The 25,669-nt window shown below is 41.2% G+C and overlaps 2 protein-coding genes across 6 annotated transcripts in view; both read left to right on the top strand.

The window, feature by feature from the left end:
* LOC102064851 (biogenesis of lysosome-related organelles complex 1 subunit 4) overlaps positions 1-16,113 on the top strand; it is a 34,681-nt gene extending 18,568 nt beyond the window's left edge. For 4 of the 5 annotated variants that reach the window (XM_074547356.1, XM_074547352.1, XM_074547345.1 and 1 more), the window contains 4 exons: positions 537-691; positions 12,110-12,355; positions 12,568-12,676; positions 16,009-16,113. The gene's annotated coding sequence lies outside the window, so the exon portion shown is untranslated. Of the gene's footprint in view, positions 1-533; positions 692-12,109; positions 12,356-12,567; positions 12,677-16,008 lie in introns of all 5 variants that reach the window. The other variant, XM_074547337.1, reaches the window with a different exon arrangement.
* Positions 551-25,175, top strand: GLIPR2 (GLI pathogenesis related 2). Its single transcript, XM_014264325.3, has 5 exons — positions 551-691; positions 12,568-12,676; positions 16,009-16,112; positions 22,566-22,643; positions 23,599-25,175. The coding sequence occupies exons 1-5, from the start codon at positions 679-681 to the stop codon at positions 23,757-23,759; spliced, it is 465 nt and encodes a 154-aa protein (XP_014119800.1). The 5' UTR covers positions 551-678; the 3' UTR covers positions 23,760-25,175.
* The last annotated feature ends 494 nt before the right edge of the window (positions 25,176-25,669 follow it).

Below are 25,669 nucleotides of genomic sequence, written 5' to 3'. Positions count from 1 at the left end.
ATACCTCCAATGCTTTTCACAGAAACACACCATCAGCACAGCTCCTCTTTAACCTGCAAAATCTTATTTTACTAATACCTTCTACAGGTTATGTTGTAACAGTGCAGGAAGTGATTCATTTTAGACTTACAAACGTAGTTATACTTCAGAGTGCTTTATCACTATTCTGTTTCAACTTCACATACAGCAGGGTGGGTAAAACTTCAACATCATTTAGCTGTATGAGAGCCCCATGGGCTATGCCCACTGTGGCAGCAGATATATTTGTCAGCAGAATTTCTTCTCACAGCCTACTCTTATCAGAAGACAGATGCGATTACTAAGCTAAAATGGTATGCGAAAACATATGGTGTTTTGGAGCTGCTTGGTTACTGTGGAGGATAAATAGCTCCTGACCCTAACCAGGATCTTTTCATGAAAAAAGAGCGGTGTCCCTATGCCTTATAAAGGCATGGGCAGGCTTATTCCAGCGCTCAAGAAGGGGCGGTAGCGGGTTCGTGCTGCTGAGTTGTTTGGTTTTTTTTTTTCTCCAGCAGCGGTCGCAGGCGAATGAAGAAGTTGAGCTGAAGCTGCGAACACTTCATCCCGGCACTTAGCGGCAAAACTCAGACAAGAGAGGAGGACGCAGGTGGTGAAATTAAAAAAAAAAAAAAAAAAAGAAAAGAAACCCACTCGGTCATGGGGAAATCAGGTGAGCAAATGCCTTCGTGCAGTTGGCTGTGTGTTCGCACAAAGTCCGTGCCTGGTTTCATGCTTGGAAAGCGTTGCTAAAGCGTTCAGTGGCTTTCCTCGGAGAAGGCTGCTTTCATTTGTGCATGGTACAGCCTGGGAGGAGCTTTCTCCCTGACAAAGGGTTGGATTGAAAAAAAAGAAAAGAAAAGCGACCCCCCTCCTCAGCCTGCGCGGTGTAGAGGCAGTTGTATTTCATATACAACTTTGTAAAGTTTGTATTTTGTAACTTAAAGTACTTTTACTTTGCTGTAAAAAATTACAATGAATCATGTAGCTTTAAAGTAATTTTGTGTCTTGCTGTGTGACAAAACTTATTAGCCTTGCAGATAAGCTGCAGGATGCTTCGAGGGGGGTCAGCTTTATCACCCTTCCTGTCGGAAGGATTTAGATGTAAGATCTGGTTACTATTTAACTGCGGGCAGACTTGCTCAGCTCCTAAGTCTCTCCCCAGCTGTGCACATATTCTTTAAGACTTTCCCTGCTGCTGCTTCCTGTGCTGTTGGTTCCTTCCCCACTGCTGCTGGCTGTCTGTGTGCCCTGCTCAGTTTGGGCTGGAGAGACTTCTCCAAAGCTGCCAAGGAGCCAGAGACCTTCAGAAGGGAGTGCTCAGTGCCCCGAGTTTTCTCCACCTTTGTCCTGTTAAGGTCACGAGTAAAAAACTGTCCTGAATTTCTGAAACAGCTGTGAAACGGGATGGGATTTTTTGTTCTTGTTCTTAGAGCATTGTTTTATGTGACAAATCAGAGCCTAGTGGCATGTTGTCTGTCTGTCCTGTGTGTGAACAGCACATATAGGGACATGCTCAGCAAAACCTAGTACTTGATTAACTCAAAACTTTAGGCCTCTTCAGAGAAACTTAAGGAAAATCTTTGTGTGAGTAGCACTTTAAAGGGCCTCAGCAGGGGTGCACTTTTTTTTAAAAATTTTTCTTTATTTTTAAAGGTCAGCTTGCTAGATGAGATCAGAGCTGTCTGCAAATATGACTGTAGAGGGATTACTAGTATGATACCCAGTCCATACAAACCACCTGCTTTTTTTTTGGCAAAGTCCAGCTGCCAGTGGGTGGGTTTGGCCTCATATCCTGACAGCTAGATTGGGATAAATAACCCTATAACAATTTAAATAAGCATAGTTGGTGTGAAGTATCAAGTTCAGCACTTCCCATGCTAAGAAGTACAAACACCAAATCAGTGTATGCATTACATTAGCATTAGCAAAGCACATTGGGCAAAAGCAGTAGAGATGCTCCACTGTGCATCTCACAATCCCCAAAGGAATAAAAATCTCCTTTTGTTTTAATGCATGAAAATTGCTGAAACAGTCATAAGGCAATTACCATGTTCATTTTTTCCCCTGCACATGTATTGCTGTGCATTAATTGATTTTTACAAACTTAGTAACAATGGCAGACCAGAAACTCTCTTTGCCAAGGCTTGGGTAATGTTAGCATCCTTAAGTGGTTATACAAATAGAACTTGAGATCTAGGTATGTGTTAAGAATGTTTTCTATTTGTGTCATGCTTTTCAAACCAATGTTAAACTAGGTCCAGGTTATTGTCTTTGAGCTGTGTGCAATATTTTTAGATGAATCATAAAACTGAGATCCTGTCCTGACAATTGGTTTATTGACTAAATCCCATCTGCCCTTTCTAGTTCACTGAAGTCTTCAAATTCTTGTCTGAGATCATTCAGTGTGGTTTGCCTTTGAATGGGGAGAGCAGCTGTTGTACAGGGTATTGCTCCCTCTGGGTTTTGTGTGAAATACAAAATGTGTTCCTGCTCTAGTGCTCTTAAGGTGTGATGCAGACAAATTTCTCTGTACTGAGGTATATGAACGTGTAACAGGTTGCATGACAGATCTGTTTGTCCTCAGAACAGATTCCTTGCTCCTCTTCTGGGTCAGAAAGGTTAAGGCAGAGATTACCTGGAGGGCTTATTTAAGGATGCTCTAATTCATGACAAGTGGGGCCACTACTTTAATATAAGTGAGCAGTTTCTTTAACCTCTTAGTTTTGGTAAATCTGTCTTGAAGTTTAAGTATCCCCACACAAAGAAAACCTGCTGTTGGAAATCTCCGTTTTTTGGTAAAACCTCTCCAATAATGTTGTATTACTAGTTGTTAGATTATATTTGAAGCAGTGTTCATTCCAAGTGTCAGAGCTAGACAGCACTCTGTGTTTCATTGGATAGAGCTGAGTGTTGAAACCATCAGCACCTCTGACTCAGCTTTCTTCCCTGAAAGCTACAGGCTGATGAAACCAAATTCATACTGAAACTTCCTTGCCAGGGATAGAAAATGCCTCCCGTGGTCATAACTCCTGCAAAACTTAAGCCAAACTCGGAGACCCCCTCTGCCCTCCCCCAGGTGTTATCTTTTCAGACGCCGTTTGGATTAGTTGGAGGTGCAGGCAGAGAGCTCTAACCAAGAAGGCAGGGACAGTATTTCTGCAGGAAAGGAGGGGATGGGGAGCTGGCAGCTCTCGGCTGCCCTGTTGCTGAGGCTGCCGTGCTGGCAGGGCTCTGAGCCCGCTGCAGCTGTGCCGGCCGGAGATGGATGGGGTCCTGCGGGCAGCCCCCGTCCCACGGGGGACATCCATCCCTGCCAGCAGCTGCAGGCGATGCTCAGCACAGCAGCTGGCTGCGAGCTCCACTCCTCCGCTCTGGAGCACGTGGATTTCTGCTGAGCAGTGGGAGTCTCTGAATAGGCTGGGATGGAGGTAGGAAAGGCTGCTAAAAGTCTTGTTTCTCCCACTTTCCCCCGGGTGCAGCCTCGCGGGGGAAGGGAGCTTGTCCCGCTCGCTCCCTACGGGGGAATAGCTCTCTTTACTCTGGCAAGTGTGTGCAGACGGTGTCAAGGTCGGGCTCAGTAAATACTGCAATCATTTTACAGAATTTGGTTTTATTTTTCTGCTGGTTTTCCTTTTTTCTGCCACTTCTACAAATGTGGGCGGGACTCCAGAGAAAGGGCTGGGAGTTACCCACTGCTCTGCGTGTTGAGTCAGTACCAAAAAAAGAAAAAAACAAAGAGGGGCTGAGAAAGGGTTTTGAGAAAAGGAAAAGAGACAGGAACCAGATTCAGTGCAGTTTTCCATGCTGGTTTTAATCTCATTTAGAAGCATGTGCTGTTTTTAACTCTTCAGATGCATCTTCAGAGTACAGTAAAAAGGACTGTTGTGTTTTCTGCAGAACGAGCTACATCTTCAGCTGAAATGCTGACTTGTATTTCAACATCCTGGTAAGAAACAGCCAAAGCAGGTCATGACAAAAATACAGGCATACTGGACAAGTGACCTGTTTGCTTTCTGAGAAATCAGATACTCCCGAGCTGCCAAAATGGGAAAGAGTTATGCTGGCTAGTTTTACAGGACTGGAGGGGATAGGGAAGATGGATTGTTCTGAACTGTTAGAAACTGAGCTTTTGCATTTGGTAACATTGGGACATTTGCAGAACTTCCCAACACAAGTTACTGTCTTTTTCTTTACACCAGAGCTGAACTGGAGGTGTGGTGGGAAAATGACTTTTCAATACCAAAGTTAATTCAATTCTTAGTCCCACATCTACAGTTGCATGTGGAAGACATTGATTGCTGGGTTCAAGTTCAATAAGTAGCAGAGAAAAAAGTCTTCCTGGAATGTGTCAGGCTTTGGCAGTATTCTGGGCCCAATTTTTACCTGTCTGTTGAAGCATCAGGGTTTTGGTGGGGAGGAGAATGCAGCAGCCACCCCATGCAAGAGTGGTTGCTCCTGTCAGCTGTTAGATTGTACCCTTAGCTCCTCATGTTCAAGGCAGATAAATACTGAAACAAGTGGGCAGGGCTCAGGAAGAATAAGATAGAATGTGATGGTCTGTAGTAACTGAGATACCTACCAAGGTTTCCCATGCTATTATGCTGTACATTAAAAAAAAATATATTGAGCATTAAGAAAGCTTTTATTACTGGAAACATGCAAACCCTGCATTTTCTATCCATACAGTTGGTAGTGTGTGTCCTGCCTAGGTTTGAGTTTGCTTCTGTTGATGCTCTATGTGCAGGAACAAAAAGTATGAGAAAACAAGTATTTTGATTTTAACTTGTTTTGTTGTTTATTATTTATCTCAGCAGGCCAGAAGCCTATGTCAGATCTCTCTTTCTGTAGTGGCTGTGCTGTTCTCTGAAAGATAAGTTGGAGCCTATCTCTGTTCTGTTTTTACAGGCAGATCTAGGCAAGTTCTGCCCATTCTGTGAAGGTCTGAACAGCAGCCAGAGCTGGGCTGGGTGGCCCTGCAGAGGGGGATGAGGTGGGGCTGTGCGGGGGCCCAGTTTCCCTGGTGCAGAACTGGCTCCTGTGCAAGTAGGTGAGAGGAGGTGGTAGGAGTCTGGGGTGTTGTGTAGGAAGACAATATGGGCCTGTTTAGGTCACTGTAAACAGTTAATGTATCCCTGGAAATGTTCAAGGTCGGGCCAGATGAAGCTCTTAGCAACAGGGTGTAGTTGAAGGTGTCCCTGCTCAGTGCAGGAGGATTGGCCTAGATGATCTTCAAATCCTTTCAATCCAAACACTAATATTATTCTGTGATTCTATGAAATAAATACCCTTTAAAAAAAGATTTTATATTGTGAGAACTGAACTTTAACCTGTTGAGCAGAGGGATGAAAAACAGGTAGTGTAATTGATAGTAAATGTGAGTAAAGAAAGACTTCTGTGCCTTCCTGCCTGACTTCGGGTACTGGATGGGTGAGTTCACACACATCAGTGATCAGAAGAAATGTGCATGGCCATATTTCCATGCCTCAGGGAGGTGCATAAATAAACATACTTTGAGCATTGCCACAGCTATCTTGGATGTCCTTGGCAGAAAAGCAAGGTGGGAGGACATTGGAGCTGATGAGATTAAAACTAGTTCAGGTATGCTTACCCCAAACCATGATAGAACATGAATGGTAGAGGTGTAAAATGCAGGAGCATATCCCAGGAGACATGGGATTGTTCTACCTCACTTTGATTCTTGTTTGCAAAATTCTTCACTTTCCAAAGGCTTTGGTTGGCACCACATAGCCAGCAGTGCTATGGAAAATGAGCTTGGCACTGGGTAAAAACAAGATTATGTCTGTTGCTGTCCATCTACAGAGCATAAGAACATGCAGCATCCAAAATATGAATAGAAAAATTTATTCCATTTCAATTCAATTACTTCTGTACAATTACTCAAAACAACTGATGTCTGTTGTTACTCATTAATAAATATAGTTGTGCCTTATTTTCTTCAATAAATTTCTATAATTATAAACTCTAGGCAGATACAGCACTGGGGAGAGAAGAGATGGAGAAGATTACATGAATTACTTCTGCATAGTGTGATTCTAACACATGCAGGTCACTTGTGCCTTTGTGTTTGGAAGTGCATGTGCCCTAGGAATTCTGTGGCAGTTGGATTTAAGAATAGGAGGTCTTTCTGATGGGAGAGTCTCCTTAGTCTTTTTAAAAGGGATAGCACCATACACATTAGCTGCCTACAAATGTTATCTCTGTGGCTGTGTGGCATGATTACAATCTTCAGGTGTCCTTCCTGGCAGAACAGTAATAAAAACATCACACTTGATTTTCTTTCATGCAAAGCCAGGACTGGCTGCTCTGGAGATGATGAGCAATCAACTCCAACCTTATGTAAGATGAACGCTCCATGGAAGGGACTGTTGGCTGTTCTGATTGTTTGGTCAGTTTGGAGGAGACAGGAGCTGCAAGCCAAGGACTTCTCCTCCCACCCTTGCCTCCAGTGGAAGTGAAAAGTTGCTTCTGTCAGTGCTCAAGACCTCAAGACTGCTGATTAATGCTGCTTGTTTTGTAAATGTCTGTGTCACAGAAGGCTCTGCTGCCTCTCAGAGCTGTGCAGCCTCCAGTTTACCAGGTGTTCCTTTTTAATCAGGGCAGTCAATTGCCTCACTGTTTATAAAAGGCCTTAAGTGAGGAAGTAATCAGCACTGTCTATTATAGCAAGAATAGGATCTGCAATCAAATAGTGACATGACTAATGTCATTGAAGCATTATTGCATTGGCAGCTTCATATTCTCAGGCCACATGCCCCAAATTGTGTGGGGGGGAAAAGAGTGTGTTACATTGTGTGGCTCAGGTAATGCAAGGTTATGAAGTTGCCAAAGTTTTTAAGTTTGCTGTAGAGCAAGCCCAGATATTAAAATGAGTGGGGTCCTTGTCCATCAGATGCAGCTAACTCAGATATCTCACTGTTGTCCTGAACCTCACCCCAGTGATAAGCAAGTGTGTGAGCATATTCAGGCAAAAGTGGATGCTGAGAAACATCACAGAAATTCCTCCCTGAAGGATCTCCTGAGCTGAGGAGAAAGCTATTTTGAGCAGCAAACATAAGAATGTTCCAGGAAACTACTCCCATTTAAACTGATATCTAATTATAGCTCCCAATTCCTTTCACTTCCACCAGCAGTACTTTCTCTTCTAACTTTTAGTAAGGTTACAGGATAACTCAGGTTGGAAGGGAAATCACGTACCAACAATTATGATATCTCTCATAAATGCTTATTGTACAGGATGGGGACCTTGCCCCTTTTTTGAGTTCTTGATTGTGTAAAAGGAGACAAGGAAACCCCACCCAGGATACAATACTTTCTAAACATAGTATTATTAAATCTTTCCTCCAGATTTATACATGGTTTCATTTCTTCTGTATATTTCCAAGCAATCAGCCAGTTATGTTAAAGAAAAAGGGAGTTTAACACTGCAGGAGATCAGTTTTTATGGCTGGAAATAATTCATTAATTGGAGTGTCAGATCCATTTTCCTAAATGACATCAAGCATTAAGAGCCAGTCTTGGAAGATGTTACATTCCCAAATGGGGGGCAAGAAAGTGCAGTTAAATACGTGGAGAAAGAAGCACGGAACATTCACTCCCTGTTGCTGCAGACCCAGCCAGCATGAGACCACCCTGGAGCATTTGTGGCTTCAAGCCAAAGTGCTGAGTCAAAGTGCAGTGGAACATAGACTGTCTTCTTAGCATTTCTCATATCAGTTAGACATCCATCACTTCTCCATAGAAGGAATGCTATTCTCACAGTGGGAAAGATTCAGCTAGGGATGCTTTCCAGAGAGTTACGTTTTAAGTATGGATAAAGATTAATAATAAATGTCAGCTCTCTTAGAAGAGTCTAGATGCAAATGTGGTCTTTAGAAGCTGGGATCTCTTTTACTTGAGATTTTTGTTTGTTTCCAGTCAGTGAATATGCTTTGAGGCATTTGTCACAATAGAAGTATCACTTACCTGGGACAGTAACAAAGGACTTTTTGATGTAGTTACTTTACAGTTCCCTAAAGCTTCTCATTGCAATTAATTTTTTCCACAAACCTGTTGGGCATACTAAAAGATGTATTTGCTGCATTCTTATTCCATAACCATAACTTGTGCTTCCAGGGTACAGTAGAGCAGTTCTGTGGAATCAAGGAAGACTGAAGGGATTTCAGTTTTAAAGCAGAGCTTTAAACTCAGTGTTTAAATGATCATTTAATTACCTTTTATGTGTTTTCTATCTACTGTGCATCTCTCTTCTCCATGTATTCTGGCACTTGGCTTCTGTTGTGGTTTAGGAATGGTTTTCTCCAGTTTAGTGTTCCTGCTGAAACCTCCCCAAATGATGCACTGCTCTCTCAATCTCCTCTCCCCCTTCCCATGGGTGGCTGGAGAGGAGAACTGGAGAAACAAAAAGTAAAGACTTGTAAGAACAATTTACTGGAAACAGCAAAGAGAAACTATTTACTGGAAACAGGAAGAAAACAAACAGTAACAATATAAATAGAAAAATGTACAAGACAGGTGAATGATTCATATGCAAATACTCACTACCACTCGGAGCCTAAAATAGCTGATTGTGCCACACTACCTTGACATGGAAGAGACCCCTTCTCCCATTCCTGGAAAATCATGAGAGGTGGTATAGAATAATCTCCAGGTCCTAGCTGTGCTCCCTCCTGGCTATTGCAAAAATTAGTCGTGGCCTGGCTGGAAGCAAGATTGTTTCTTTCTGCCTGGGTTCTGGGCCTGAAAGAGTAACATGGAAGTAACATGCAGTGTCCTGTTAATAGAAGAGCAAATTTCTAGGTATTTATTTTTGGGGGAAGATTGAAAGGTGAGGTCATTATCTCAATTTACCTCTAATGCACACATTGGGTGAAAACTTTGAGGCCTCTGTCGTGATTCAAAGAGAGATTGAGACAGACATAATGGTACGTTTTGCTGTAGGATTCTGAATGAGGTTTGTTTCATAGTAACATAGGGCAATCTGGGTTGGAAGAGACTGTTGAAGGTCCTGTAATACAAACCCCAGAGCAGGCGTATCTTCAACTACATCAGGTTGCTCAGAGCCCCATCTAACCTGACCATGAATGTTTCCAGGGATGGGTTATTCACCACCTCTCTAGGCAGCCTGTGCCAGTGTTCCACTACCCTCATCATAAAAAAATTGTTCCATACATCTAGCCTGAATTCTTTTATTTTAAACCTATTTCCCCTTTTTCTATCACTACAGACCGTAATAAATTGTCTGCTTCTGTCTTTCTTATAAGAGCCTCCTTTAAGCAGAGGCTACAATAAGGTCTCCCCAAAGCTTTGTGTTCTCTAGGCTGAACAGTCCCAACTCTCTTTTGTTGATAGCATTATATATTAATTATTTGAAGGCTAAACAGAAAAACTTAGTATTTATGGAAAGTAAAACATTACCAGTGAAAATTAATCCATAAACAATAGGGCAGAAAACACTGAAAAGAAACAATTCCTCTGGAGATTGATACAGGGCTCATATTTGAGTCACCAGGGTGGATACTTAGGCATAAAAATATATGCTTGTTTTGCTAGTCATGTGTGCGTTCCTGCTGTAATGTTGTGTGTCCTGAGTGCTGAGGTAAAGGCTACCCACAGCATTTCTGCTGTGTAGGAATTTGGTGCTTTGTGGAACAGTTCCCTGTTACCATCTTGTGGCTCCACCAGAGCAGTGGAGGAGGTGCAGTTGACAGCTGCAAAGGTGATGCAGGGCAGCTTGTGTTGTGAAACACATGTTCAGGTAACTCACCTTTCTTTTGGTGCCCAAACTAAAGTAGGAATGGCAGGAGAAGACAGCTCTAACAAGAGGCTGAATGGATTCAGGCATTAAGAGCTCTTCATGCAAGAGAGGCTGTGTAGATTGGCCCTGCTTAGAGACAGTAAGAATTGAAAAACAGAATTCTCTGAAAAACAAATGTGATGGGAAAAGGCAACCTAGATTCCTCTGCCTATTTTTCCCTGTCACACAGGCTGATCAATGAACCTGGAAGTCCAAGAGCAGAACAGCTGTAAGGTATGCTGTGTACCACATCATAGCCTAGAAATTCATTGTCACATGCTGCCATTATCTTAGCCAATGTTCCAGAAGAATAAGAAATAGAGCCAAATAATTGAGTATTGAGGAGCAAGCAACTGTATCTAATACCTTCAGCTGTTTAACTTATTAAGGTGTGTAATGATTCATGACCAAACTTAACTCTCTGGCAGTAGAAAATATTTTTTTCTAGCAGCTTAAGCAGTTTACATGAAGAGAAAGAAGTATGTCTCCACAGCTGTTTGGGAAGCTGTTCCCATTTGGGTGGGAGCCTGAAAACTCCCATTAACTCTCACTTTTAATGCCTGGCTTCTCAGTGTATGGAACACTGGTAAAATGGAAAAACTTAACATGCATTCTGAAACAAATCTGAAATATATCTGGCACTTGGGCGTCCCTCTCCACACATCATCAGGCATGGGAAAAGCTGTACAGAGGGAGGTGGTTAGCACATGAGCTTGAGTCACAGAAGATAAGCTTTTCTATAGCAGCCACCTTTGAGGGGAAGGGAGGATGGAGGTTCTCCAGGGACAGCATAGCAGTGCCTGTTGCAGATAGAAGCAACTCAGTTTTGTCCATGACTTGTTACTCTTCGTAAGTCAAAAAGTTTGTACAGAGCTACATTATGCAGTATTTCTGTTAATCTATGGACTAAGCACTGACAAAATCTGTATTTCAGTTGACTTTTTTTTTTTAAATTAGAATTTCTATTTGATGTTGTCATTGAGAGCTAATTTTTTGGATAGAAACTTCCATACTTGCAGGTCAGATTGTTTATCTACTATTTCAGTGCTGAGTGGGTGAGATATTAAGTCTAGGTGATAACAGGCACAAGTTTAGCATGGTCTCAAGAGAAAAAAAAAAGTAGTCTGGAGTGTGTGACGAAACTTTCAAAGCTGTGTTTTCCAATGTCTTTAATTTGTTGGCTGTCTTAATATTTCCTTGCTGGAAGCTTGGACCCCCTGCATCAGGGAAGGGGGTGAATTGGGTAGGCTTGCTTTCCTCAGTGACTTCTCATAGATGCTGTAGAAATTGGTACCTCTGTAACAGAGCAGATGAGACTCTGGCCTGATAGAATCAGTGAGCTGTGAGCAATGGTAACAAGATTGATGGGACAGGTTAATTAGCAAAAAGGAGTTTGTGTGCTTGAATACCAGAATGGAGGTGCCTGTTTTCCTCATGATTTGCAACTTGTGATACACAAAATTGAGGGATAACTGAAGAGGAGGAAGGTGGTGGGCAGATGTCACCCTGTTCAGCAGGGCTGCTGTGTTATACCAACAAACTGATACCAAAAAAATCCTGAAAGCATGTTATGGAGAATATATTAGATATATGTCCACAATGACAATTTCATCAGGAAAGAGCCAACCCAACTTCAGACTGTGTTCAAAAGATTTAAGGTACTGCATGAAACTGTAATGGCTTTCTTGTGTGCATTGGATACTGAGATTATTTTAGGCTGCTGTATTATCCCAGTGCTATTGAGGAACTGGAGAGAACTCTAAGAGCAGCCTAAAGCATGGGAGTAAGTTGAGTAATCACCTTAGGAAAAAGTTCTGGGGGCAGTGTGTGCAAACTGACAGCTCTATTGTGGGGAAAGTGCATAATTAAAAACAGTGGAAGAGAATATAATACAGCAGAGAATGATTGATTTTAGTTGTCAGGATCAAGGAGTGAGAGGAAGTTGAGAAATCTAAGGTTAATAACAGGAAACTCTTTCTAGTAATAAAATGTTTGGGTTTCCCAAGTGCCTTACAAGGAAAATTATGGTAGTTATGCTAACTGAGATATTCAGAAATGAAGCTGATGAATCATTAGTAAATATAAAAACCCATGCCACAGAGGTTGTTTCTTTCCTTACCACTTCCTGTTTGTGAACATTTATTTGTCTTGAGCCAAATAAAGGTGCATTTTGAGATTTCTATGAATTTGTACTATAAAATTAATTAGAAGAATGGTGCATGTTTCCAAATACTTGCAGAGATATAAATATTTTAGTATCTTCATTCTCTTTAGGTGGTGCCCTGACTAATACAGACAATTCTTGCATGGAGGGACAATCATTTGCATTTTTAATGCATCTCCTTGGAGGAGTCATTTGTTGCTTACTCTGAAATTGGAATGGTGATGAAGTGCACTGAGAGCTTAAAATGAAAGTCAGTCAAACTGATTTTGGTTTTAAACTGACAAACTGATTGAGTAACCTTAAGTCACCTTGCTATCGAGGAAAGCAGTAATGATCACAGTTTTCTTCAACCTTTGGTGAGTCTGTAGCTTCCCAATGGGAGTGTCTGTTAGAGTTTGGTTTTGGATGGAAGTCAGTGGTTCCTTTCATCCTGCTGCCTGTAATGATAATGGCACCCCTGTGTTCTTCTGTCCAGCCTGCACCAGGGCTTGGGTTCAGAGTATGCCTTTTCTGTTATCACTAATGTCTGTATTTGACATGCCTTTCCAATTTTTTAATGTGCTTTCAGCTTCCAAACAATTTGCTGAAGAAGTCTTGAAAGTACACAATGACTACAGGAAGAAACATGGAGTGCCCCCATTAAAACTCTGCAAGAAGTTAAACAGAGGAGCCCAACAGTGAGTTCAGTCCTTTCTTTTCTCTAATGAAATTTGTGACACTTTTATCTGTTACGCTTGACTGTGTTTACTGCAAAGATATTTGCCTTTTTACATGCTGATAACCAGTGAAGACTTACTGAGTAGATAGTGTGGGACTGTACTCTTTCATCCCTCTTTTACCATCATATAGCAGTAGTAGAAATTAATTTTCACTCTGTCTCACTGGTCACTTGGACACATGTGGTCACAACTGTACAAATCTTTCTTGGAGCCTTTTTCAGATGTAGACCACATCTCTCTGCACTGGTAGGTGTCCTCTGCAGAGGGCTGTTGTCTAAAACATGCTTCACCACCACTTCTGTCAGATGAGAGATTGTCATCTGCAGAAGAAGATCTACTCCTGCTGAAATAGTGAGAAAAGAACTTTTTCATGGTAAGAAGTGGTGACTGGTCTAAGATGAGTGGAATCAGGAGGAAGTAATTTCAGATTAATTTATCTATCTCCCAGCCACAAAAGTTAAAGTATTATATGTTCTCTGTTCTGTCAGGAAGGAAACATCTTGCCTCTACTCCAGTGTTGAAGACTGCACAACTTCTCAGTCTAACATACAGTGAATCCACCTCCCTGCTCTTTGACTTGAGTCTTCCTTACAGAAATTTGAGTCCCATACTGCTTTTCCTCTTTACTGTAGTTATGATAACCATATTAATTCCTTTCTCTCACAGCAATCTTTTTCAAAAAGTAGATTTAAAATTTTTCAATTATTTTTTTAATGATGATCCTCACAGTACAAAGGAGACAACTGAAGGAGTAAATGCTGAATAAACTATTCAAAAGATAAATTATACTGAATGGTAGGCAGTTTGATCCCTACTCTAGACATAAGATCTCCTCCCATTAGCTTTCTACCATAACCAGGCAGATTTCTTTGTGCTGGGTGATTTGGAGAGAGAAAAGCTGAAGTCTTTCCAGAACCTTATCTATTGTCCCAGCATGATGGGACATAGATGTCACAGAGATGAACTGGCTCCTGACTCCTAGATTTCTCCCAGGTGTTGTGCTGTACAACACACCATGTAAATGGCAAATGGACATGACCTCTGGCACCCAGAAAAATCTTGGTGATTTCACTTTTTTTTTTTCCTTGAGACACCATTATAACTGGATACAGTATTTCTAAAATGTGGAATGCTAGTGACTCATTCACCAACCTTGTAATCTGCTGGGACTTTCCTTCTGTTCTTCTAAGGGTTTTTTTTTTTTGTTGATCTGTTTTTCATGCTCACAGTGAGGAAGAGATTTCATTGACTTGTCAATAGCACTTGTTGAGTGTCAGAAGTGCAACACTAGTTTGAACAAGTCAGCTTGTATGAATAGTTCAGATTATTCTATCAAATGTGCATTGCTCCACATTTATCTCTGAGTGTGCTGTTGCCCTTGCTGGGTATTTTTAGATCCTTCAGAAATTCTTCACAACCCTCTTTGGTCTCAGCTGATGCCCTGCTGCAATGAACAACAATAGGAAACCTCTCTTTGCTTGAGGTCTATAACTTAACTTGTAAGAATTAAAAGACATGAAATTTAAGAAATCTCATATTTTTCAAGACAGATTTTGTATATTCTTAAATTAAAAGAAGAACTTCACCTTTTCTTTGGGTATATTCTATATATAACCTTGGTTGGTATGTATTTGGATGCTTTTCTCTCTGGGTGCTTTTCTGTGCTTCTCTACCTGAGCTGAAAATGGTATGTTTCCTACTATTTTCAGGCCCAGTCATTGTGACAGGTGAACTGACTATTGGATCCCTGCTTCAACATGAGATGAGTCAGCCTCAGCAGGTGTCTGTTTATCTCTGACTGTAATGAAGCATAGGGTGATGATCTCAGATGAAAATCTCATGCTTTCAGCTGCCTGAGCTGGAGTGGATTAATCACCTTTTGTCTCAAATCCCTGGCAGCTTCATCCACCTGCAATGTGTACTTAGTCTCAGTCCTGCCTCTAACTTGGGATATGAGGATCCTGAGGAAAATTACAGGACTGTAGAGATAGCATCTAAAGATCCTCTAGTCCAGGATCTAGCAAACTGACAACTGACAAGTTTTCATTATTTCTAAATTAATGGATGTAGCTAATTACTCTTCTTTTTGTTTTGGTGAGTGGATTAGGGCAGAAGGAAATTGGAACCTAATGACTGCAGTGCTAGCTTGGGTCAAAATGTTCAGCTGTGCAAAATTCGTGTCTCTGGCAGATGCCAGTAATTCATGATTAGGGAAGGAGTAGGAGGACAAAACAAATGTGATCCTTCCCCCATTATCTTCTTCTGGAAATTACCATTTTCCTAAGCAGTAAGTTGTATCCTCATTTATTTGTTGCTGTTGTTTAATATGCTGTGAAGATTCCTCCCCACATCCATACACTGTGAATTTGCCTCTCTCTTTTTCACTCACTTGTGCTTTGGTGCCTGCATTGTCCTGTGGCAATGACTTCTGTTGCACAGTTTGAAGAAGAGCTTTGTCTCACTTCAAACACATTTCACTTGAATTTTAAATCTATGACCTGATGACTCTGTGTTGCCACTATAAGAAATAACAAATGGTTTTTCCAATTTCCCTATCTCTGTACTGAAGCCTTTTCAATGCTGAATAAACAGAGTAATTGCTTTACCCATGATGTTCTTCTTAACCCTATTGTTCTAAGAATATAAAATACATCCCACATTTGCACACATGTCAAATTCTATAGAAACAGTGCTGCTTATCTCTGTGTTGGTTTACACAGTTGTTGCCTCAGATGTGATCCCCTTGTCTTCCACCTTGTTGCCTGGTACATTGCTCTTTTTTTCTATTTGACTTTTTTTCTTTCATTTGTAAATGTAGGGGGTTTGTGCTTGCTTTGACTGAATTACCACTTCTGGTTTTTTTCTAGTCTCCCTGAGAAGATTTAATTTACTCCTGTGAGGGACCTAGAAATGCCAGGAGGTGGCACCTGTAGCAATTGCTATAGGTACTTCCCTTTCCACTGGCAGCTGTGGCTGAGGATGGCTGCTGGATTTCCAGGTGCTGGATTAAATGTGGTGCAAGGGGATCTGCCCTTTGATTTCTCCTAGGCCCTTCTCAGAATTTATACAGATGCTCATGAAAGACAGGGAAAATGTGTTTTTCCTTTCCCTAACTCATTGATCTATGTAACCTTAAAGCATCTCTGTCTTCAGGGCTTTGCAACTTGACTTAAACCCGTCATCTTCCAACACAATTCCTTCCTTGAATATCCTTCTCTTCCTCCTGTTCCTCCTCCTTTCTGCTCATTGCACCTGTGGTCCCTGACTCAATGTGTGGATTCCTTTGCTAGGTATGCAGAAGAACTGGCTACCACAAGAGTCCTCAAGCACAGCTCCGAGTCTGCTAATGGGAATTGTGGAGAAAACCTAGCATGGGCATCCTATGACCAATCAGGTGAGCTCTTTTCTCTTGTTGTCTCACAGACACCTGATAAATGCCTTATCTCAAGTACTTTGGGTTGTATCTGGTAGCAAGAGTGCTGGAGTTTCCTCTACTTCAAAAATGTATCCAGCGTAGCCCAGCCCAAGCTCCCTGGGGACAGGCTGGTGGTTTGCAGCCACCTGTGTGTCCTGAGAGCAAGCAGCATATGTGGGCACAGAGGGAGTAAGGGACTGTGATGGTGTGTTATGTCCCTTTGGAAGGAGGACTTGGCAGCCACACTGCTCCCTGTGTCCCTGCTGTGGAGCTGTCTTTAGTGGTGCTTGTGGGTCCATGCAGGAGAGAAGGAAGTTGACAATGGCCCCTACTTCACCTTTGTCCTTAGTTTGTCCCAGCCAAAGAGAGGTCTGCCCACAGCCCAGCTGTGGTCAGGGAAGGGGAAAAATGTCTCTTGCACACTGCACAGCAGTTCCTGTTTGTGGGGGCAAAAGCAGGGGACTGGACACCAAAGTAACAGTGGCTAATGTCCTTCCACTAATATCTTCCACTCTGTCAGCAAACAACTTTAAGCCCTTTTCATTATTACATTTTTGAAGACTATTTTACTCCATGTATTTTCTGATTGTAACTGTAATTTGTAACTGGGAGCCTTTGGTTTGGGAGCCCCAGGAGCTGAATTTTGGTCAGGCTGACAGCCTGTAGTGAGCCCTCAGCCTCAGAGAGATTCAGCAGGTTCTTCCCTCCTGCCTCCTTCCAGTGAGCAGGGCTCATGCCTCAGCCTGCTGGGACAGCAGGTGGGCTGTATTACAAGTGACCACTTGCTTTCTTTGTTCCAATCTACCCCAGGAATTTCCAGCACAGCCCCAAAGAAACAGAAGCTCATTTCTGTAGGCTGGAGGCTCTGTTTGAAGGACCTGGAAATTTTAGTGAGTTTTAGTCCCAGGGATGCTGTTTGGTTCCTCTTCAAGTGCCAACTCTAGTCCCAGTTTTCCTGTTGAAAAAGAAACCCATGGTGGAAAAATACAATTTGATCTGCTCATATTTGGCATTCTGTCCTTTGCAAGGGTGTGAGGAAAGGATTGGGAGCAGCATGGGAAAACACAGATGTATGGCAGAGTTTGCATAGTGGCTATGACTCACTGACTGAGCTTAGCTCTTTCTTGTTTGTGTTACTGGCCTGTGCTCCTTCTCTTGAGGTTAGAGCCACAGAATTCCCTTTTAGAGAGCTGGAAAACATAACACACAAGTCCTTCTACATAATGTCTATCTGTCTTTTCTCTGGATGTGGTCTGTTTTCTTCAATGCACAGTTTCCATAGATAACTTTCCAGTTTTGAGAAGTTTTGCTGGTTTTTATCCACAGAATTAAATACCATGTTGAGGAAATTAAGCTACATCCTCTTTTGTTCTGTGAAACATTTCTACTTTTCCAATGCATCAGGATCACAAGTACCAGAATGGGAAAGCTAGTTCTTCAAAGGAAGTTATTTTCTCATCTAGGCTTAGTCTTCACCTCTGTTGAGTTGGTTCATTCTTCCTCTTTTTCTCTTATAGTTCTCGCTGGATAGTTAATTTGTACCCTGCTCAATGAGGCAGAAATTTGGATTAAGACATCCATTCAGGGGCTTAACAAAGGCAGGCAGTGTCTTCTGGTTTCTTTCCCAGATAAAGCAAGACTCAATAAACCTCTAGAATACTCTGTATTCTCTCTCAGAAAGTGATGGTGTTGTTTATTTTGACTCTTGCTGAGTTCTGTAATAATGCCAGAAGATACATTTCTTGTTTCAAGGAAGGCTTAAGCTTTCAACCATAAAGCCTTCTAATATGACTCCTCTCCTGGTACAAGAATACCTTGAATTCTATTCAGGATTTTAGAGTTACATAGCCTAAAGCTGTTGCTAGAAATATGTTTATCCCTGTAATCCAAGAAAGAGTTGACAGCTGTTTCCTCCCTCCAGTCCTGCAGGAACTGCTCTGTGGCAGACTTTTCTTTGTCTGTGTTCAAATAAGTGAGCTGTCATCTGCCACTAATGCAGAGACTGCAGCCTGCCTTGGCAGCTGTGCTATGTCAGGCTTCAGGATGCCTCATCTCATTTCTCATGTGTTGGGGGCTGCAGGCAAGTACTGGATGTCTGAATTCTGTTTGGGATGGCTGGTGTGGCTGAGAAGAACCTGCCCTGTTGCTGGTGGAAGTACTATGGTTTATGATCTCTAGAGAGAGTTCATGTTAAATCCACCCTCTTTCCCCTCAGACTGGTGGAAGGAATGTTGTGAAAACTTAGTTTTTAAGTGGATCACTAAGGTGCTGCCTATTTGCAGAGAAATATGGTCTGCGTGATTCTATTAGAATGTTTTTGGCAACTTAGTGGGCTTACTTGAGGATTTAAGCTTTCTTTGGTATGAGGAGAAACAGGCTGGGCCCAGAGAAGTTAAATGTCGAGGGGAACTGAATACAGGAATAGGGCTGCCACAGCATTGTGTTCCAAATGATGAGGCTGGGAATGTGTGTCCAGTCTTGCACAGGCTGGGAATGTGTTTCCAGCCTTACACAAACACACATATATCACGGACATGTGTTTATGTGTAGAGCAGCACAAACAGATGTAGTCAGTATTTAAATGAACAGCACCAGTGGCCTCTTCCTCTTTCCTTTTCCAGATGATTCCAATATATGTTCCAATATATATTACTGGAGTATATATAAATAAATTAATATAGTATATCAAAATACAAGTATCTATTTCTCAGTAAATTATTTAAAAGTAGATATAATGTATATTCTATGGTGTTAAATTACATATGTTTATATATATATATAAAAAATAGAAATATAATTCCAGTGTGGATCCCAGCAGTAACTGAGCTCAGACACTCAGTCTGCCCAGTAGCTGTCCCTGGATCCTGATCTCACCAGTAGCTTGCACCTGGACATACCCTGAGGCTGAAGTTCCACTCCAGTCACCAGCACAGTGCATCTCATACACACAGGTCCCTGCCTGCTGACCAGAACTGCTGGTACCAGTTGTTGGCACTCACACCCTCAATATCTACACAGAATGGAGCTCCTCACCCAGGAGAATAGCTAAAAATGACATTTAATGAGACAACAGCAGAGCTGATGAGATGCAGAGCATGGCCAGGTCACTGCTCACATGCAGGGGGGACATTATTTAGACTGTTAGTCCTACATGTGGACTGAGCCCACATGGTCACTCCTCTGACCCTTGGAGGAAGCTTGAGGCACAGTCAGTGTGGCCACATTGCAAGCATGTACCTTGTGTAAGTGAAATCAAATCACTGTGCTGGTTCTGGTCCCAGTCTTGGGCAAAACTATACTTGGACATTAGTTCAAGGATTGTTGCACCAAGTTTTCACCTGAGGAAGATTGTCCATCATGACTGAAACTCATTAGAGTGAGATTCAGCCTGTTCTGAAATGAACATCGAGTAAGCCTAGCTGAGCAGATCATCAGTGAGCTGTCTCTCACTGGGACAAGGGTGGAGTCAAACTGTGTTTCCATAGTGAAAGTGTTGAAACTCTGAGTGCAGTTTACAGCAGTGCAAAGAGGAAGGGTGATAAAAAAAGCCCAGCAGAATATTTATTAATCAGTTCTACAAGCAGAGCAACAGAAGAGAAGCTGCAGCTCTGACTGCAGGGCAGATCCATGTGCCTCTTGAGAGGAGTAAACTTTATCATTTCTGCTCTGATCAGGAATGAAGAATGTGAGCAATTTCTTTTCTGTGTATTTTTCCTTCTGACTGAAAAGCATTGTGAACAGCAACCAACTTCCTTTGCTTTGGGGGAACTTTGGGAGCAGGGGGAGCTGTTCTCAACACAACAGTGAAAAGCAATCAAAACAGACTCTAAATATGACTGCATCATTTATTCCATAATACATTTAAATGGAAATATTGTGGTCAGTTTTCTGAACCAGTAAGTCTGGGGATGCAAGTTGCTGCTAAAGCAGGTAGGCTCAGGGCACTCCTGACCCTTGTGCTGTTTTCTCTCTGGAAGCCTGGAGGTCACTGGGTTCAAAACAGGGGTTTTCCTTGGTCCCCTAGGTGCCAGCTGTCACTTTCAACACTGGTTCGCCTTGTGTCCCACCAGGGCCCTTTTTTTTCTGCTCCACAAAGGGCAAAGAATCAGAAGAAAAATATTTCAAAGGAAAGAGAGACTGTTTAATCCCTAGGTACCTACCTGTCTTCTCACGAGGTAATAGCTTCCACATTGGATTCCCTCTCACTTCCTGTGCCATGTGACAGATACCATTCATTCCCTTCACTTACAGGACACTTCTTTAACATGATTTCAAGACACAGTTTGTCAAAAGTTGCCTAGTCCTTTGGTGACCTTCTCTTTTGCTGGAAAAAAGCCAGTCTTTATTTTCTCACCGTTTATGAGGCCATGACTCTCTTAATTCAAGGATGATGACAGCAATGCTATGTAATGAAAACTTGATCCTGCATGTGAAAAATGGAGAATAGTGATCAGCTTCTCAGCTTTAACTGCCTGGCCTCAGTCATCCTTGAAAGCTGGGAGTTAACACATGATAGACTGTGCTGTCCAACTATGCTCATTGTCTTTCAGGTACAGGACTGAGGCAGTCTTACCTGATGTCATTGCTATCTCCCTTGAATTAAGCAAACAATTTTTCAAATGATAGTATTCTTTAAATTAAAAAAAAATTAATTATTAAGAGATATTGTGTTTGTCAAAACTTCCATCTGCCCTGCATTACTTGCATTATGGAGATTTTAAGTTCTGTCACATGCAGCCTAGGCACACTTCTCAGAGCTACAGTAAGCAGAGTGGGGGTGACTTTCTCTTTAAATACTGTTTCTACCATATCCCACTGATACATTACCAGAGGGAATAAAAAGCTGGCAGCAGTGAGACATCTGCTAAAATCCTGCTTATGTAGTACAGTCACTTCAGCACTAGTACACGTAGAATACATGGGCTTCATAAGGCCTGATATGTTGGCAGTCACCTTCTGTACTTCTGTTACAGCCAGCTTACCACAAACCCATCTAAATCCTTCATAGCTATGAAATCTAGAGTGGGACAGCATGATCTGATTGGTTTGTTGTGTGGATTTTACTATGTGCTTTTTCTTTTCCCCTCGTATTGCATAAAGGTCACTATTTGCACTTTCTTTTAATCTTCATTTTAGCTTGAATGTGAGTAAGAAATGAACAAATAACTAAGTGTAACATACTTCAACCATAATACAGGACTACTGGGTTTGTTTTTCTGGTGCAAGGAGAGCAAGAAAAGAAGAAACCGATTGTTATTCCTGAAACTTTTACTTTGGGAGGCAAGAGATGTTTTGTTACCTTTTTATGTAGAAAAAAATATTTATTCTACTAAGCACTATTCCTAACAACCAGTGTGGCGTATAAGTTCATAGTACTTCAAGTTCATAAACCTCTCTAAAGAAAGCATTTCATTGAATATTTGCTTATCAGCTAGGGCTCTGACAACCAGCTTGCCAGGCTAACATCATCATCCTTTTAGCTGACTTCAGTCATAACAAACTGAAGTTTAAAGAAATTAACACAGTGTCTGACTTCTAGAAGTGCACAAGTTTAAGACTTTTTGCTGCAAAATAGCAAAGCATGACTCATTGCTCTTCTGCAGCCAGCAGTCCACCAGGGACCAGCATTCTTCATGATGTCAGGCTTAACAGCTTTGGCAGCTTGCTTTGAAATCTCCTGGCCTTGTGTGGATGATACATCCTGGAATGCTAAGCAGAAATTTAATTATTGAGGTTGCTCAGGGAAAAACCTGACCCCTCTTGTCCCCCCAGTGTTTGGCACAAGAATTTCCTAACAACCAGTAATGGAAAACAAGTAACATTTGACATTTGTCTGCACTGCGTCTCCAGATTCTGGTCTGAGCTACATCCCTGGCTGTAGTCATGGTCCTCATACAGCTGTTGTCAGGGAAAGCCTTGGATGGAATGAGACAATGCTGGACACACAGGCTTCCACACAGAAGCAGCTCCTAAGTATGAATATTTGAGGTTTCTGTAGTACCCCAGATTACAGTGCCTCAAAATGGACCTTCACAATGGCTTTAGTGCAAGGTAGAAACCACTAAAAATAAATGAACTCAGAAATCAGAAATATTCAATGCTGGCGAGAACACAGGAAACTAAAGAGACATCAGAAATTTAACTTTTCTTTGGGTTACCTGGAGCTGGAAGGGGTAAACATCCACAGGTGTGACCTTTTGCTTAGAAAACCTGGCACACTTAGGCATTTTCAAACACATTTCAAGAGGAAGAAGAAGCTGGTGAGAGCTGTATCAATAAGCCTGCTGACAGGAGCACTTATCCAAGATGAGGGAGATGTGTCTTCATTACCTTCCAAGCTGAAAGTTACAGAAGATCCTACTGGCCAGGCTGTAAGAGCTACACTTTTCTGTTTATGTCGTGATTCTGCAGCACATTTCTTTTGTCTTTCAGGAAAAGATGTGGCTGACAGATGGTACAGTGAAATAAAAAATTACAGCTTTCAAAACCCAGGGTTTTCTTCTAGGACAGGTAAGTTCAGACTGGAAACTGTCTCTTCAAAAATGAAACTTCTACTATTATGCTAAAAACTGACAAAAGTGTAAAAAAACCTGAAAAATCTGAAAATAAGCAAAATTTGTAGGTTTTTTTCAGTACTGTATTTTTCCCCTGACTTCAAAGTTTAGAACAGGCAACTTATTTTTAAGGTAAATTAATTTGTATGAAATACTGAATAGGAATCCCATAGGAGTTTCACTAAATGTACTGTGGTGTTGTTTACATTGACCTGTGACTTCTGCTGAGTTATATCACTCCACTCACAGAGATCACTTCAGCTAAAATTTGGAGACCAGGAACAAGAACTAGGAACTAAGTTGTTGGCTGCATATTAACAACCTAGTGCAAAATGAATGTTGTTCCTCAAATAATGCTCAAGCAAGAAAGGTACCTGACCTTGTTTCAGATTAAGAAAATTACACTTTTCTCCCTGACTTTGGGATTTGCCTATGCATAGTGGGAACAACAATGTGGGGGTGGCTATTAAACTAGACAGAAGAAGCCACAGAAACTGTGGGGTTTTTGAAGAGTTGCACATGCAAACACATGGGGGAGTATGAGGCAGTTAAAGCAAATGAATAATAGTCACTCCCAGAACTGCTGTTCATACTGCAGGGAGTACAGACTGTGATGTCTCTGTCAAATTTTACATCAGATACTTACCAAACTACTCCTTCCACAACTCTCCTGCTACATGTTCTTATTTGGATACAGAACATGGAAATGGGAATAGTAGTGTGAAAACAAGTCAGGTTAGGGGTTTTCAAGACAAAATGCTACAGGTAGGGTTCCTTTTCATGTCCTTCTCATGTTACACAAAGAAGCAGCTGTGTATTGTCCTTTTTTCCCCCAGCACCTCACATGTTAAAGGAAATGTTACAGATTTAGTATCTAAAGGGAATGTTTATGTTTCTCTCTCTTTCTTCAGGTCACTTTACAGCAATGGTTTGGAAGAACACAAAAAAGATGGGAGTTGGAAAGGCATCTGCTAGTGATGGCTCAACGTTTGTGGTGGCTAGATATGATCCAGCTGGAAATGTAGTAAATCCAGGCTATTATGAAGAAAATGTTCTTCCTCCAAGAAAATAACTTTATTTTTTTAAGGTATTAAATAAGGTATTATTGCTTAATGACAAGTGAACCTGGATTTGGACCTAATAGTGTTGAAATGAAGCCCAATTCAATGAAATCTGTTTGATACTTCTGTTCATGTCTCAGTGTGGAGGAAGCAATTACATTTTGCTTGAGTCAATCTGCACATCAGGCCCCCGCTGTTTCAGAGGGGACCTCAGGTTATTTGAGGATGAACTATAAGCAGCATTTCTGAAGGATAACATGGGTAATTTTTTTTTTAATTGTTTGCATGAACTCTATGTCAGCATGTGAGTAAACACATGTTGGATGTCTATTTTTTTTTTTTTGAACAAACAAATGTATAGCTTTCTGGAAACTGAAGATACCAGCTTGTAATTATATTATGTACTCCCAGCTGTCCAATACTTCTTAATAACTGTACCTTAGTTGCTCTGTCTTTACCTCCTGCTGTTGTAGGACCCTACTCTCTGCAAATGGAACACATGCAAATCTTCCTGTATGAAAGGTACATGTGTAAAATGTAGTGGAATTCAGACCTGTGTGTTTTTATTAAGAGGATCTTGCAGAACACTAAAAGGCTGCTGGCAAAACTGTGGCCAGCAAGCAAGCTGTAACTAATGCATGATCTAAAAAAAAAACCCTAAATTTTTTTAATCCCATTTTAGATGCTGATATGTAAAATATGTTTGAGATGAGTATATTTTAAGTTCAAAGTGCATCCTACAGTTTACAGTACGTACCTTGTATTATAATCAAATTGTTTACTTCCATTGCATAAAAATAAAATTCTACTTTTTTGATATTTATGCACAAAAATGTTTCTTTGATGGTGTACTTTGGATTTTGTTTCTCAGTAACTTATTTTTATTTCCTAAGGAATATCTTTTAAAGGTGTCATGCTATACAGGCAATAACATTCGCAAATCATCTCATCTTCCTTAATAATGTAACAGTAGGGGTATTCACATTGTCATAATTAAAAGATGTTTGCTCTTTATTAATATTATTCAATAATAGTACTACTTCATGTGCTGGATTGATGCCTTGAAAACAATGAAGATTTAATTTCCTTAAGAACAAGCCAAGCAAAAATTCTGGGGACACTCTTTTCTCTGATTAAAAGTGGATTGGGCCATTTTGGCCACATTCATATATTCTGCTTCAATTTGGGGGTTTGTTTTCTTTGTGAAAGTTTCTCTTGACTTTTGCTGAGATTCTATATGCCATAATCTAGTTCATGGACAGTGCCATTACAAAAATACTTCTTTTTGTTTACACAGTTGTAATAAACTGCACTCTTATGGCTTGATTATTTGTCACTGTGATGCTGTTTGTTACAATTCTTTTGGTGTAACCAAGAATTTGACACATATCATGAACAACTGAAAAATAAATATTTTTGAATATTAACTACTCAAACCCTTGCTGTTACCTGATTCTTTGTTGAATAATCATCATATTTTATTTCCAGGACATTAACATATGACATTATTTCTTTTATAACACGGGGGGAAATTAAAACAGCTCTATTCTAGTCCAGGAAAGAAAGAAGGGAGCTTCTAAGAGAGGCTAAATCATGCAGCAGATGACAAATCCTCACTTGATGCAAAGACTGAGTGAAGAGTTGAGGCTGAGGAGCTGTACCTCTCTCTCCCAGCTCCTGCTTTGTACCTTGTTTCACTCTCCTGCTCCCTCTCCCGGCTGACGTGTTGTCAGTAAAGAAAACCCACTCGACTCCCACTCAGGTGTGTGTGTGTGTGTGTGTTTCAGGAAATGCAGCCTTGGGGCCTTCCTCCCCTCAGCCCTCAGCTGACAAGAGAGATGGGAATGAAAACAGAACTTTCTATTAAAAATAACAGGCTTGCTGCGACTGACGTAAAGTTAATAGCTGATGTTAAAGAAAT

Source organism: Zonotrichia albicollis, chromosome 1 (assembly GCF_047830755.1).
Source record: "Zonotrichia albicollis isolate bZonAlb1 chromosome 1, bZonAlb1.hap1, whole genome shotgun sequence".
NCBI lineage: Eukaryota > Metazoa > Chordata > Aves > Passeriformes > Passerellidae > Zonotrichia > Zonotrichia albicollis.
This window is presented reverse-complemented; position numbering and strand designations above follow the sequence as displayed.

Excerpts from the sequence above, each read along its gene's own strand:
- GLIPR2 (XM_014264325.3), top strand. Across the intron at positions 12,677-16,008 it reads TTAAACAGAGGAGCCCAACA|GTATGCAGAAGAACTGGCTA; the intron begins GTGAGTTCAGTC and ends TTCCTTTGCTAG. Across the intron at positions 16,113-22,565 it reads GGCATCCTATGACCAATCAG|GAAAAGATGTGGCTGACAGA; the intron begins GTGAGCTCTTTT and ends TTTGTCTTTCAG.